This window comes from Trachypithecus francoisi, unplaced genomic scaffold (assembly GCF_009764315.1).
Source record: "Trachypithecus francoisi isolate TF-2019V2 unplaced genomic scaffold, Tfra_2.0 Lachesis_group5, whole genome shotgun sequence".
Classification (NCBI taxonomy): domain Eukaryota; kingdom Metazoa; phylum Chordata; class Mammalia; order Primates; family Cercopithecidae; genus Trachypithecus; species Trachypithecus francoisi.
Genome location: NW_022681470.1, coordinates 39,900,707 through 39,915,647, shown reverse-complemented (window position 1 = coordinate 39,915,647; position 14,941 = coordinate 39,900,707). Strand labels below are relative to the sequence as shown.

General features: G+C 41.8%; 1 protein-coding gene across 1 annotated transcript in view; it reads right to left on the bottom strand.

Annotated features, from left to right (window-relative positions):
- The window catches only part of LAMC1 (laminin subunit gamma 1), a 120,553-nt gene that overhangs the window by 30,279 nt on the left and 75,333 nt on the right, over window positions 1–14,941 (bottom strand). Inside the window, exons 2-5 of the mRNA XM_033200779.1 lie at window positions 11,304–11,608; window positions 6,901–7,031; window positions 4,656–4,822; window positions 271–459 (exon numbers count right to left, since the gene is read on the bottom strand). Coding sequence (XP_033056670.1) covers window positions 271–459; window positions 4,656–4,822; window positions 6,901–7,031; window positions 11,304–11,608 — 792 coding nt within the window. The remainder of the gene's footprint in view (window positions 1–270; window positions 460–4,655; window positions 4,823–6,900; window positions 7,032–11,303; window positions 11,609–14,941) is intronic.

Genomic DNA, 14,941 nt, shown 5'->3' with positions numbered 1-14,941 from the left:
AAATTGTCTCCACGATCCTGTTGCTAATTATTTACAGAACCATTACTCAGACTACCACCCCCTCTTACACACCAGAAACTCATCTGAAAGTTCAACTTGGTTTCAAAAGGTGGAGGTGTGGGGTAGAGACAGATCTTGACTCATTTCTGTGTTACAATATTGTACACACCTCCACATTTAGTTGAGCAAATGCCTTGGAAACAAAGCTTTCCTTTCTGGGGGTCCACAGAACTATCATTTTCTCTTTCGATCCATCTTCCTGTCACTTACCCACAGGACTACAGTGGCATGGAGAGCAGGCTTCATTGTTTCCAAGGCGGAAGAAGTTCTCCCGGCACCTCTCACAGTGGGCGCCATCTGTGTTATCCTGGCAGTTGGTACAGTGACCCCCATGGCCAGTAGAACGATAGAGTTCAGGGTCGAAGTAGCATTCCTGGGATCGACCACTGCAGTCACAGGCTGTCAGTCAAAACACAAAACTTACATCAGATCTGGGTACCTTTAAGAACAGCATTTTAAGACTTAAAACCAAACATAATTTCCCACATCTCTGAGACAGACAGATGGTGGTAGACTAAGAATGACTACCAGATGCACTGTTTATCAACAAGAAGAAGAAGGCTGGGTGCAGTGGCTCATGCCTATAATCCCAGCACTTTGGAAGGCTGAGGCAGGCAGATCACCTGAGGTCAGGAGTTCGAGACCAGCCTGGCCAACATGGTGAGACCCTGTCTCTACTAAAAATACAAAAAATTAGCCAGGTGTGGTAGCAGGTGCCTGTAATCTCAGCTACTCGGGAGGCTGAGGCAAGAGAATTGCTTGAGCCCGAGAGGCGGAGGTTGCAGTGAGCTGAGATCACGCCACTGGGCAGCAGGCTGGGCGACAAGAGCTAAAACTCTGTCTCAAAAACAAAGAAAAAACCACCACCAACAAAACCCAACAGTATGTCAATAAAGGGTATATATAGCCAGAAGATAAAGAAATGTTCCTCCCTCTAAAAAATAGCACCATCATAAATTACAAGGAATTCCCATACTTAGAAAAGAAACTGCCTCCAGGTAATTGTTCATATACAAGTAAAAGTCAAGTCAAATTACAATTCTCCTGAATCTTTAGCCTTTATTCTAGTATCAACTCCAAAAACAAGGTGCCATTTTATATGCAGGCTTCAATTTACCTTAACTTTTTAGGCCTCAGATGAGTCAAATACATTAAGACACTAACTTTCAAAGTGCCAGATTATTTATGTATCTAGACTGGGGTAACTTGAGACATATGGGTTAAAATTAGTGCCACGACAGATGAAAGCAGAATTAAAAAGAAATCTAGATCCTCCAGAAACATCCATGTACAGGGAAGCCTCAACTCCAAATAGGTGATCTGTTAAGTAGCTATATTCCCTGCAGGGCACAACCATATTTTAAGACCAAGTATCTGTAGTCACAGAAATTCCTTAATATATTTACAATAAAAAGATTTTTTTCTGAGTTATTGATTCTTCCCTAAATGTAGACAGTATCTTGAAGTTATAAAATAAATAACTTACTATAATATAAAATAACAGAAATAAAAAGAAGTTTTATTTGGTTTCAAATCGAACAGGATATTGTTGCTCTAAAAAAATATTTGAATATATCTTTTTTTGAATAATTTTTCTTTTTTAATGCAGACTTCTTCCAACCAAAATCATGAACACATTTTGATTTGTTTTTTGGAGACAGGGTCTCACTCTGGAGTGCAGTGGTGTCACCATAACTCATTGCAGCTCAAATTCTTGAGCTCAAGTGATCCTCCTCCTGCCTTAGCCTCTCAAGTAGCTGGGACTAGAGATGTGTGCCACTATACTCAGTTAATTTTTAAAAATTTTTTTGAGGCGGGCGCGGTGGCTCAAGCCTGTAATCCCAGCACTTTGGGAGGCCAAGACGGTGGATCACGAGGTCAGGAGATCGAGACCATCCTGGCTAACACGGTGAAACCCCGTCTCTACTAAAAAATACAAAAAAAAAATTAGCCGGGCGAGATGGCGGGCGCCTGTAGTCCCAGCTACTCGGGAGGCTGAGGCAGGAGAATGGCGTAAACCCGGGAGGCGGAGCTTGCAGTGAGCCGAGATCGCGCCACTGCACTCCAGCCTGGGTGACAGAGTGAGACTCCGTCTCAAAAAAAAAAAAAAAAAAAAAAAAAAAAAAAAATTTTTTGAAGAGACAAGGTCTTGCTATGTTGCTCAGGCTGGTCCCAAACTCCCAGGCTCAACTGATCCTCCTGCCTCATCCTGCCGCATAGCTGGGAGTACAGGCACATGCCACCATGCCTGGCTAATTATTTTATTTTATTTTTTATTTTTGCAGAGACAGGGTTTCACTATATTGCCCAGGTTGGTCCCGAATGAGTCTCCCACCTTGGTCTCCAAAGTGCTGGGACTGCAAGTGTGAGTCACCATACCCAGCCCCTTTTGTTCTTTTTCTCTCTTCCTTATGATCAGTTATTTATAGCACAGTATTATAATTGGAGACTTCTTTAGAAACTTGAGTTATTGCCACCAAAAATCCGAGTTTTGTTAAGTTAGTTTTAAAGGGCCCTTTTCCTTCTTCATTAGCTATTTCTCTTCCCTCAAGATGCCCTAGTTTATCCCTCAATCCACCAAGCCCAGCCCACCTAAAGATCTGATGTTCTGAGACGGTGAAGCAGAATAACACCCCTGTCCACACTGTCCCAACCCACAGCTAAAGCAAATGCCATGGCCCCTTCCTTGAGAGAAGGTAGTTCTCTTCCCTAGCCCTAGCATCCTGACAATAATGTAGTATTGTCACAACATCTAGAAATGTCACTCTTTGAAGTGTCACAGTGCTGAGGGGACTAACGAGAAAAGCAAATTGACTTAGTTCCTCATCAAACTCCTTTAGCTACAGTACTCAGTTCATTTGCTAGAGGTAAATTGGCAATGTTTGCTTTTTTAAGTAACTTCCTGGATAGACTCAAAATACGACATTATTAAGCAGAATGCTTTTCAAGCACACGTCCATTTATTTAAATGCCACATCTTAGGAGTATTTCATTCTTGTACCAGCTTTTATTATACAGCTTCCAACACTGAATATTACAGTTCAGTAATAGAATTAAAGAAGCTCAAGCAAGTGCTTACAAATGTTAGAGGAGGCTGTAAATTTTACTTGCAAATCTTAGGATTTGTTGAAAAGACTCGGCAGCTCATTGGAAATAGTCATGAGTTAAGATAGTGGTCCCTTCTCAAGGTTTCTGCAAATAATTTTTTTGTGTTTGTTTTTGTTTTTTGAAATGGAGTCTCGCTCTGTTGCCCAGGCTACAGTGCAGTGGTGCAATCTTGGCTCACTGCAACCTCTGCCTCCCGAGTTCAAGGAATTCTCCTGCCTCAGCTTCCTAAGTGAGTAGCTGTGATTACAGGCATGTACCACCACGCCTGGCTAATTTTTGTATTTTTAGTAGAGGCAGGGTTTCACCATGTTGGCCAGGCTGGTCTCGAACTCCTGACCTCAGGTGATCCAACCCCATCAGCCTCCCAAAGTGCAGAGTTTACAGGCATGAGCCACCATTCCCAGTCTCTGCCAATAATTTCTGCAAGTTAAGAGTATCTTCTTTCTTATTCTCTTTATTCTTAAAAGAACATGATAAAGAATATTTGTAAGGACATAAGAAAATTATTGCTGCTTTAAAATCACGATTAAAAGGTTCCCTTCTCCTGAGATTTCTTTCTCTATCTGTTCAGAATAAACCACGATATTGTGAAGGGATAAACAATGTTTTAAGTTTTTTCATTTTACCTTTTTCTAGGAATACTAGGACCTATTCTTCTTTCCAAAGTTACCCACCTCTCCATCGGAGGAGTGAGAAAATTCTCCCTGTTGTACTCTTTAGTGAGATAAAGAAAAAAATAGTTTTGAGAAATAATCTTGTGCGGCCAGGCGCAGTGGCTCCCATCTGTAATCCCAGCACTTTAGGAGGCTGAGGCAGGTAGATCACCTGAGTGAGGTCAGGAGTTCGAGACCAGCCTGGCCAACATGGTGAAACCCTGTCTTACTAAAAATGCAACAATTAGCTGGGCATGGTGGAACGCACCTGCAATCCCAGCTACTTGGGATGCTGCGGCAGGACAATCGCTTGAACCTGGGAGGCGGAGGTTGCAGTGAGTTGAGATCACTCACTCCAGCCTAGGTGACAGAGTGAGACTCAGTATCAAAAAAAAAAAATAATGAAATAATCTTGGAATGGCCATCTTAGCCTAGAACTCATTATATTTGATACATGTTAATTACCTTGGCTGCCTGAGCACTGATAAAATTAATACTATTTTAAAGGGGAACAAAGACGACTAGAGAAACCATATTCTGGAGTAGATTACACTGGCCCAGTATTTGCATCTAAACAAATTCTAAACCTTGCAGATGCTCCTCCAACTCTGGGACGTGTGTTCATGAAGGAAACACAAAACCCTCAGTGTGCTGTTACAGTGAATTGCCCTCATCTATGACTTTCCTCTGACTTGAATACTACTTAAATTACAGAAAAAGCATGGCCTTTCAGAGCTTTCCTTTGAAGGAGGAATAAAAGGAAGTCACCCATTCCTTCTTCCACCCTTGGAAGTCCTCAAGACAATCGACAGACTGAAGCCATGGGGCACTCACGCAGGCATTCACTGGCACTTTCCGCAGTTGCCCTCCTCCATGGCCGGTCATTGAAGAAAGGAAGACACTTTTCACAGTCTACTCCATATGTGTTATGTTTGCAGTTACACACCAGCTTATCAAATTCGTTCTTCATACACTCGCTTGCGTGTCCATTACATTTACATCTGGGGAGAGAAGAGACACTCCAAAAAATGGAATGGCTGCAAAGTCCCAGACATGCACACAGAAAAACTATGTACCCAAAGAAGTAAGTTTCACCATTCAAAAGTGTAAACTGAGGAACTGAGCAAGATTAAGTAATGGCTGTCTGAATTTTCAAGGATGAAAAAAAATTAAACAAGGTAGCTTTACTTAACAGGGGTAGGGATTAACCAGACATGAAAAGAAAGTCCCTAACAATTTCTGAGGATATCTGAGGATCAATTCCTGAAGCCAAACCTGTGTATCAAGAGGCAGCAGAATGTAATGGTTCAGAAAAGCATGGACTCTCAGGCCAGGCTGCCTGGGTTTGAAACCCTTCCCTATCACTTACCACTGTAACTTAGCCTCTGTGCCTTGCTTCTAAAACAGGGATGATGATAATGCCTATTTCATAAGGTTAATGGGAAGATCAAGGAGTGTTTTATTTATGTGCTCAGGATTGCACAACCACAAAATAAGTCGATGAACATCAGCAATTATCTGCCATAATGATTTTAAAGTATTCCGACCTAAAGGTGGTGAGACACATTAGATACCTCACCCCCATATGGATGTCTGGTAGTCAGACTAATATCCCCTGAGGTTGTTTGGAGCAAGAATCCCTGAAGGATCCCCTAGATGCAAGTATGATAACAAACTAAGGACTCATGGAAATTCCCATCAATACTAATGTGCACCATGGAGTAGTAATGTTTCCCTCACTTGCTTCCTTAACGACAGCGATCAGTCTCATAGCTTCAACTACCATTCACTGCTACACTAAAACACTTCAGAATCATTGACAGTGTGGCAGGACGAGTCCTAAACTTAGATCTCCAGCTTTCATCTTCTCTCAAGCTCTTATCCTTGACTGCTACACAAACTTTTGATGTCCCCCATGACCTGAAATTTTACATATGTATAACCAAACTCATCAGTGTAGCTCATCTCTATTTTGTTAATAGTACCAACCATTCTCCTGATCACTAAACCTTAAAATTAAAAGCACCTTTGACAGAAGTCCTGGTTCAAATAAAATGTATCTATATGTTCCTTTCCATTCTGTTGCCACCAGCTTAATGTCATGTATTTGTTGCCTAACCCAGCATCATAACATGCATATAAATTCCCTCAATTGTACACTACTTTTACCCTGGTTGCACATTAATCCTCCTGGCCCACTGTTTTCTTATCAGAGCCTTACTCCAAATATTCTGCCTGATTTCTCACTGGGTACAGTTCCCATCAACTTCCACTAAGCACCAATCCCATAACGGAAACAATGTAAGCAAAAGTAAGTTTTCTGCTCTTGGGATCTCACGGTCTAACACAGGGGAGGTAAGTCCAAGATTCTTCACCTGCTATTTAAGGTCTCTGGCCACCAAACTATCTTTCTGGTTTACAACTCTACAGATTCATAAGAGATTTTCCTTCAGTTAAATGGGTTTATACTCTCCCATCTCTAAACTTCTGCTTATGATATGTCCATCCTCTTGCATCCAACCAAGGCAAGGCATCCTCCCCTTCCTTATCCAAAGCTTTCAAGACCCAGCTCAGATGTCATCTGCTTCTCTAGCCTGGCAGTTTTGAATCATTCTTGATATGTGGCATCTATTCTACTGCTGCTTTATCTATTTTTTAAAAACAGGTGACCACCAGTATTTCAGTTTTCACATATTCATACATCTCCTACCCTGTTCATTTGTAAGATCCGAGAAGGTCAGGAATTCTCAGTAGGATAAGGTGAGTCTTACCCTTCCTCAAGTGCTTCACAGTGCCTTTGTACTTAAATTGTCAATAAGAATTCACTAAGTGTGTGGATTTGACAAGGTTTTGGAAAACCTACATGCTTAGTTTCCAGAACAAGATCTGACAGCGAAAACATCCTAGGCTGCTTGTCTGTCTTTCTAGCTAAGCATTATCACACAGGAAGGACTGCCGCTCCTATTCTTGGTAGAGAAAACATCTAACAACAGTATTAACACAGTTGTAAACAAGTTGCTAGATTCACCTCTATGAAAAGCTCCAAACACTTTCAAGACTAATTTAATAGTTTACTTACCTGCCACCCACAGCAAAATCAGAGATCGCATAATAATAGGACTTGAGAACTTTGGGATCGTTAAACACTTCATCTCCAAAAGTGTTCAGGCGATTAAGAGTTACTCTGATGTCAGTGGCAGTTACCCATTCCTGTCAGGAAGCAAAAATAGAAACACAAAAGAGAAGTGGAGGGACTGAAAATGATATAAATGTGACAAAATGTTCTCAATCACTAACTTATCATTTAGCTTACGCCCTCTTCTAGCACTCAATCTATTATAATACTCAGTGACTTCTTTAATTTTCTAATATTTTTCTCCTTCTTGACTCTTCCCTTCTTTGATTTGTTACTTTACTACTCGGAGTCTCAAAACACAAGGATAATAACAAATTTCTTTGCAAGGCTGCTGAGAGGCTTAAAATATAATGTGCAGCATACATTAGGGACTCAATACACATGCCCCTTCCCTCCATCCTGCATCCATACCCCAAATACAGTCAGGGATACCAACTCAGAGCTCATGGGGCACCACACTTGGATCAGAGATGCTGGTCATTGCCTGTCCCTGCCCATGTTATAGCACCTATTCCTCCCTGCCAACCCAAACCACTACCGACAGATCTGAGGGAGATGCCCAAGTACTTGCTAATAAATCATTACATAGGCTTGAACCAATAGGATGTTGTCTGTGTTTGTCTTGACTCTCCCCACAATATCATCTTCTCTCTGAGGCCTTCCCTGGCCACCTTATCTAACATTGCTACCCCTCCCCAACTTCCTATTTCCCACTCTCACTTTATTAACATTGTCTTTTTTCACACACACCCTACCCTTCCCACCACACTGTAAGTAGTACCATGAGGGCAGGAAACTTCTGTTTTGTCCACTGCAATTTCCCTAGCATGCAGTAGGTATGTAAACTATTATTTGCTAAGTGAATGAATGAATTTGAAGAAACCACAACTTATCAAGTTGGTAGGTATACCATAATGGCAGAGGACAAGAATGGGGGCTGTAGAGTTTTTCCCCAGGTTTTATGAGCTCTAAGCCCTTACACTGAGCTAATTTTAGGCAGATATTTACATGTGTGGTAGAATGCTATGCTAATGATCCCAGTGAATAATGTCTGCTAGGGCCCACACCCAGTGCAGTCTCTTTCTATGCTGACTCTAGGCTTGGGTGTGTGACTGGTTTCAGCCGCGGGTACATCAACAAATGTGACATAAGTAGAGGCTCGGTAAGTACTTGTGCACAAGGACTCACCCTCCCAGATCACTTCCACTGTGGTATAAATCCTGGTCTAGCCTCCTGATAATAGACGACCACAGGGAGACAGAGACCCGGGCCCCAGCTGACCTGTCAGGTGAAGTGATCCAGGCTAACACAGAATCATGAGAAATCATAAATCACAGTTATCTAAAACCATTAGGTTTTGGGGTGGTGTATTACATATAACCACTCAAAGATAGCATTTCCATTTTAAGTCTTTCCTAGGGACTGCACAACAAAATCACCTTTGGAGACGTAACAAGCAAGTGCAGAGGTGCAGACATCTATGTTTTCAGAAAGCTCCAGGTGAGTCTGGGAGGCACAGCCTTGATTTGGAATCACTGCCTTAAGCCACACCAAATACCTGGCATATAGAACAACATGGAGAGCTTATAAAAGCTAATCTCCACAAAGCCTTCAAGTATAATTAGAAAGGAGAAGAGACGATGATTTCACCATATCCAAACTTGGAACTCCAATAACAACTCCTACTCACAGCCGCAACGGTAGGAATATTTTAGTCGTCTGTAATGTAAATAGCTAAACATATCTCTGTGTTTAGTGCTTATTATATCTTCTACAGGCTTCAACCTTATCACAGTTCTCTTTGAATAAGAGCTTCTCAAAAAGCTAAGCCATTTTTCTTCCTAATGGGCATCTTTCAAGAACAGACCCTGGAGCTAGACCTTGCAGGTTCTGAATCCCAGTTCTGCCACTTAAACTGTGTGATTTGAGGCAAGTTACGTCCTTTCTGGGCCTCTGATTCCTCACCCGTAAAATGGAGACAATGAAAAGTATCTACCTTACAGAGTTACTGTGAGGGTTAACTGAGGTAGAAAGTCAAAGGGCTTAGAACAGTGCTTGTCACATTATAGTATGCTACAGTAAGTGCTTCAATAAATGTAAATTATTATCATAAATCGATACATGCTTAGTAATACTTATAATATGGTGAAACCAAGAAGGGTCTCCTTCCCCATCTGAGAGATTACAGCTTCTGCAGGGAGGTTCAGGGAACAATGAAGAGAGGGAGAGAGGTGGGAGTTCCCTCTCATTGTCAGATCAGCTAAAAGTCAAATTAGCTCAACCTCCTTGGCAACTGGATATCAGAGACAGAGCTCTTACATCCAGAGACACATAATTAATGTTATTCCATAATGAAACAGACTGACCACGTCTATGCAGATGCCCATAGCATTTTTTTTTAATGCCAGGTCATAACCCATAGCATTTTTACCACACGTAGTCTCATTACCTCTTATAGTTTCACTAGTTTCTATGGCATAAAGAGTAACAAACATCACAATTCCTACAGTTGGGGAAATGGCTCAAGACAGACAGAGCAGGTGTACAGTTAGCAAAGGTGCCAGAAAACCACAGTTACAACTTTGTATCACTGCATTTTCCTACTGACTACACTGTTCTTTCTATTGTTGCCTCATCAGGACAGGAAAATGCAATAATTTGCTGTAGGAAAGAAAGAAGTCTGGCAAATGTTTGCTAACTGATCAACTTAAAGAGTATTTGTAGGTCACCTCTCCACTGGGCATTCAGTCTTCTGCTTTTTCTTTTCTTTCTTCTTTTTTTTTTTTTTGAGATGGAGTCTCACTCTGTTGCCCAGGCTGGAGTGCAGTGGCATGATCTCTGCTCACTGCAACCTCTACCTCCCGGGTTCAAGTGATTCTCCTACCTCAGCCTCCAGGGTAGCTGGGATTACAGGCACCTACCACCATGCCTGGCTAACTTTTTTTTTGTATTTTTAGTAGAGAGAGGGTTTTACCATGTTGGTCTGGTTGGTTTTGAACGCCTGACCTCAAGTGATCCACCTGCCTTGGCCTCTCAAAGTGCTGGGATTACAGGCATCAGCCACTGTGCCCGGCCCTGCTTTTTCATCTGTCAAAATCAGCTATCCTCTCTGCCATTTATTTTGAACACAACTTATCTCCATTACAAGAAACACTTTTTTGCAAGGCCTTGGCAAGAACACTCATTGCTTACTATAACCTCAGAGTTTACCAACAGCTTTCACATTCATGCTCTCCCAGCAACTTACAGAAACACAATGGAAGGGGGAAACTAGACCCATAGAAAAATATATTCTTATCTTTTGTCACTGTCCAAAACCATACAATTAGAAACAGAGTCCCTGAACATAATAATGGAGAGGAAGAATAAGAAGATCCAAATTAGAAGCCCTAGAAAAATGGGGTATTTCCCATTGAGAAATCACAACAGCTTTTCATATAATGTATACAGCATTTGAAAACCCATGATCAGACTATCTTGTTTCAGTCAACTGATATAGGCTATCCCCATGTGGCTGTTGACTTCAGCCACATGCAGCAGCATCTCCAATTCTGTGTTAAAGTACTGAGTACAGCATGAGGCTCATCAGCTTTTCTATCATCAAATAGCTGGGACATATGAAAAGTTCGCAGAAATCTGAGCAACACAGAAGAATTCCGTATTATGGTGTATAAGGAATATGCATGTAGAATTCATGAGGAAAAATAAATCCTTCTCAAACAGGGAAATGTTTCTATCACAGTGTTTAAGTACAACGCTATGGGTACCTAAATTAATATCCTGTTACTAACATCCATCCTTTTAGGTGATGAGGAGTTTCTTTAATGATCGGCCGTGGTGCCAGACAAACCTAATCAAGATTGTACTGTGTAAAAATGAAAGAAGATGGCATTCTTAAATATCTTGCTTCAATTGTTTCCCTTTGCTAATTTTAAAAAATACTTTTTATTTTGTCAAATCAAAAAATAGATAAGAAAAGATTCAAGAAATCTGGGTAATTAGGTCAAATGTTCTCTTCAAAAGGTCAGAAGGAAAATGCTTCCACCTTAGATACAGAGACTACCATTAAAATTGTTTGACTTTTTAAAAAATGTGTAAAGTTTACATCCTAGAATAGACCTGCAAGTGCATAAGCACAAACATCAAACAGGCAGCAGGAACAAAACTACTGTCCTTTACTTATTAATAGTACACAGAGAGCAGAATCAAGCTCTCTGTCTGTGCTGCTCAAGTATTCTACTCTGACCCCGTACCTCAGAAGTGGGACCACAGGCCCCGCTACAATAATCTTCCCACACCTCACGTTATAGAACTAGCTGGCTTCAGGCCAACCTGTAAGAACTTACCTGCAGCACAGGGCTATTGTCAAAGTTATAGGCACTTGGCCTTCCTTCCAGGGTAGAAAAGGCCACGTTGCCCCCAGTGAGGGGAGAAATGTCACTGAATTCATCAGTACACAAGGCCTGCTGCTCGTCCCCTCCTGTCCTGATGAAGCCGCGGTTTGCCTTGGAGTAGGTGTTCTCGCAGGAACCACTGTAGTACTGGTAAGGGATCCAGGGTCCATCTTCCCGCGTGCGCTTGTAAATGGCAAAGCTCTCTGGGCGGCTGGTGTGGAACTTGAGGCGCACGTAGGTGATGTCAAAGGCTTTTCCTGTGGGGCAAACACATCAAAGGTCGTAAGTCACATGTATGAAGCAAAGAAATGCCCTATATTCCCAGCTTAGTTTGGAACTTGACAAAGGATACAAATCACCTTGTACACATTAAACCAAGAAGACAGGCTATTCTAAAACAGAAAACTACATTATTTCCCACAAAATGACAAATGGCAGTTGGGTCCATAAATTGGCTCATAAAGGCCTGTCGTGAGGTGCATTGTGGAAATTTTGTGTGCAATGAAAACTGGCGGCATATGTTAGTACTGTACTTATGCTATTAATTAAAATTAAAATTGAATTAAAAGCACATTTATTCTTAACGCTGGTACTTCAGTAAAAGCTTAATTAAAAGATACGAAAGCAAATATATGCTGACTTTCTAAATAGGTCTCCAGACCCTTTAAGACTTTAAAAAAACCTTATTCTCTATTAACTGTAATGTTACTCTTGATGCAGGAAGAATATTATCAGCACTATTCTACTTATCTACCAAGTTAAGATACAGACATTTGAAGAAGGGAGGACAGTGTTTGAGAGATGTAGCAGGGAGTAGAATAAGAAAGAAGAATAAAAAATTCCTTTAGCAGATGAACAACGAAATAGGGGGAAAAAAGAGAAAGGGAGAAAGGAGGTTTAAAGAGGTTGTTTGAATATGTTCAAAAGAGAATATATGAGAAATGAGCTCTGAGCAGAGAGGAAAAGACAGCAGTCACTGGGGCAGACAGTTCACTGCCAAAGCCAGAGTGTGGTCTTATGGTCAGGATGGCTTGGTTGCCAGCCAGTGCGTCTTCACATGGGTAAAAGAAACAAACACCATTCATTCACACATTGGGTCCTGCTATCTCTAACAATATCTATACTTTGCTACTTCTATGTTATAGTGAAGATTCCAGTTTGGTCAACAAGAACTTGGGCACAAATCTATGCTCAGCTCTATGCTATATACATCAGGGAACGGAATGTGTTAGACACAGGGATCCTTGTACTCGAGGAGCTTACAGTTTTTTTCCTCCCTAAGCCAATTAATTCAAGAACCATCCTAACCCTCTCCTACAAAACCCACAGAACAGCAACTTCTGTGCTCTCAGAAGTGTTGAGGAGAGACTTCTGCCACTTTCAGCTCCTCATATCCACTAGTCCCTGAGAGACAAGGAGCGATTCCTCACGTGTGGCCTGGACCCTGCTATGTCTCTCTCTGGCTGCTGACTGGAGTCCCCCTCTCTCCTCTCCTGCACTCAGTGCAACACAGTGCGGCTCTGCCTCTGTGTGGGGTGGGGCCTGCTGCTATCCTGTTGCTGGATCTGGGACTAAGTGGGTGTGGTCAATTCAGGGAGGAAAAGAGCAGAAGCCTATGCAAGCTATGTGTCCAGGCCACATTCTTCAACTGAGCATTCTCTATAATACTGACAGGAAGAGCCATATCTGACTACTTCTCAACTGGCCCAGATCTTAGAGGAGGCTGGATTAACTGTTCCCCACACACATGAAACATACTTGCACACACCTTAGCTTCAACACAAAGCCATGTGGCATGACAGAAAGAACACAGGACTGGGCTTTTTGAGACCTGAGTTTGGATCCTGCCTCCCTCCTTCACTAACCATATGATTTCTGCTCTGCCATTTTCTCTTTGTAAAAATGATGACAATCCCTGCCCCACCTACTTCAAGAGTTGCTGGAAAGTCAAACTAAGATCTACACATACTTGACTAATTGTAAAATTCGATACAAATATAAGGTATTATCACAATAGGGTTTATAAAGAACATTCCTGAACTGGGATTCTGAATATGTTCACACAAAAGGACCTGAATGTTCCTGGTACAGTTACCAAAGGATATTATACAAACGTGAATATTCTATCTAGGATGCAGTGCATTTTGCCTAGACAGAGGTCACATGAAATACAGTTTACACACTTCCTGTTAAAAGAATGCAAGTTTTACCTGTATCTCTTTATTGCGTCAAAAATGTCAAGGTATCACCTTTGAATGAGGGTGAGGTTGTAGTACAGTATCTGTGGCATTCCAGAGACTCACTATCTAAGACATTCCAGAATGGTTAATTTTACTCATGAGTAAGTGGCCTGGATTGTTCAAAGGCTCACTCACTAGTCTGTAGATTACAGATTATCCTTGCTTCTCTATTTTCTATCTTTCTGATATCTCATTGTTCTTTAGCAACCCAACGGCAACTGACTGGGCCAAAGGAGAGAAGGTAAAATCATCAAGGCATCCTGTGTTCCAATCAACATCTGTACTACAAAGTCACACTCTGAAAGAACCAGGCATATGTCTCTTGCTGCGGGCATAGACGCACAGCCACAAGTAGCAAAATGTCCAGAAAGCAATTATGCTAGCATTAAACTCTGATGCAGTCTACTTTGCAGGTGCTGGCCTGGCCTTGCTGGCACTGAGCTTCATTTGCAGGGCTACCTTTCTCATGACAACCTACAGCCACAGCTGGAAATGAGGGAGCTCTATGGCAGTCTGTATGGAGGCTCACACACCTCCAGGACAAGAAAGCCATGTGCACTGTCCTCAGAGTTGCATCAACCCAACAGCGCATACAGACAGCTGCAATTTACAAATCATCATGAGATGATTCCATGACAGAGGAAGTGCATCATGTTTGGAAAGCATGGAGAAGATCATCTAATTCAGATTTACAAGTTCAAGAAATGCTTCCTAGAGGAAGAGGCATCTAAATCCAAGACATGAGGAATGCTTAGAATGAGCTGAGCAAACAGGGACCCATCGTCCAGGCACATGAAATGGCATGTATGAAAGCCCAGAGAACACAGAGGAGTGATCACTGGAGGAATTAGAGTTGTCTAGGGTAGCTAGAACTAGAAAGTGGCTAGAGATGAGGTAAACAAGAAGCGGAGCACGCCAGGCTACGGTCATGTTTAAGAAGCAACTTTACCTTAAAGGTAATGGCCAGCCACTGAAGGCATTAAACCAGAAAATACATGATCAGGTTTGATTTTTAGAAAGATTAGTGTGGAGATTAGGTTGGAAGGGACAGGAACGAAGATGGGGAGGTCAAGATGTGGCAGTAAGCCAGGAAAGATGACAGAGGCTGAAGAATGGGAACAGAGGAATGGAGAGAAATGAGTGGACCTGAGTGAGGTGTAGGAAGCCGTTTTCAATAGGAACTTAGTAACTGATGTACTACAAGGCGATAGGGAGCTGCTTTTGAAGGCCTCCTCTACTTGTCACTGTCAGTACCCTGTTTCACTGTCAAAGTTGCTTTTTCCCATTCCATGAGGTGGAAGGATTAAGAATAACATTCAGTTTTCTAGTTTAAAATGAACCAAGTGGAGG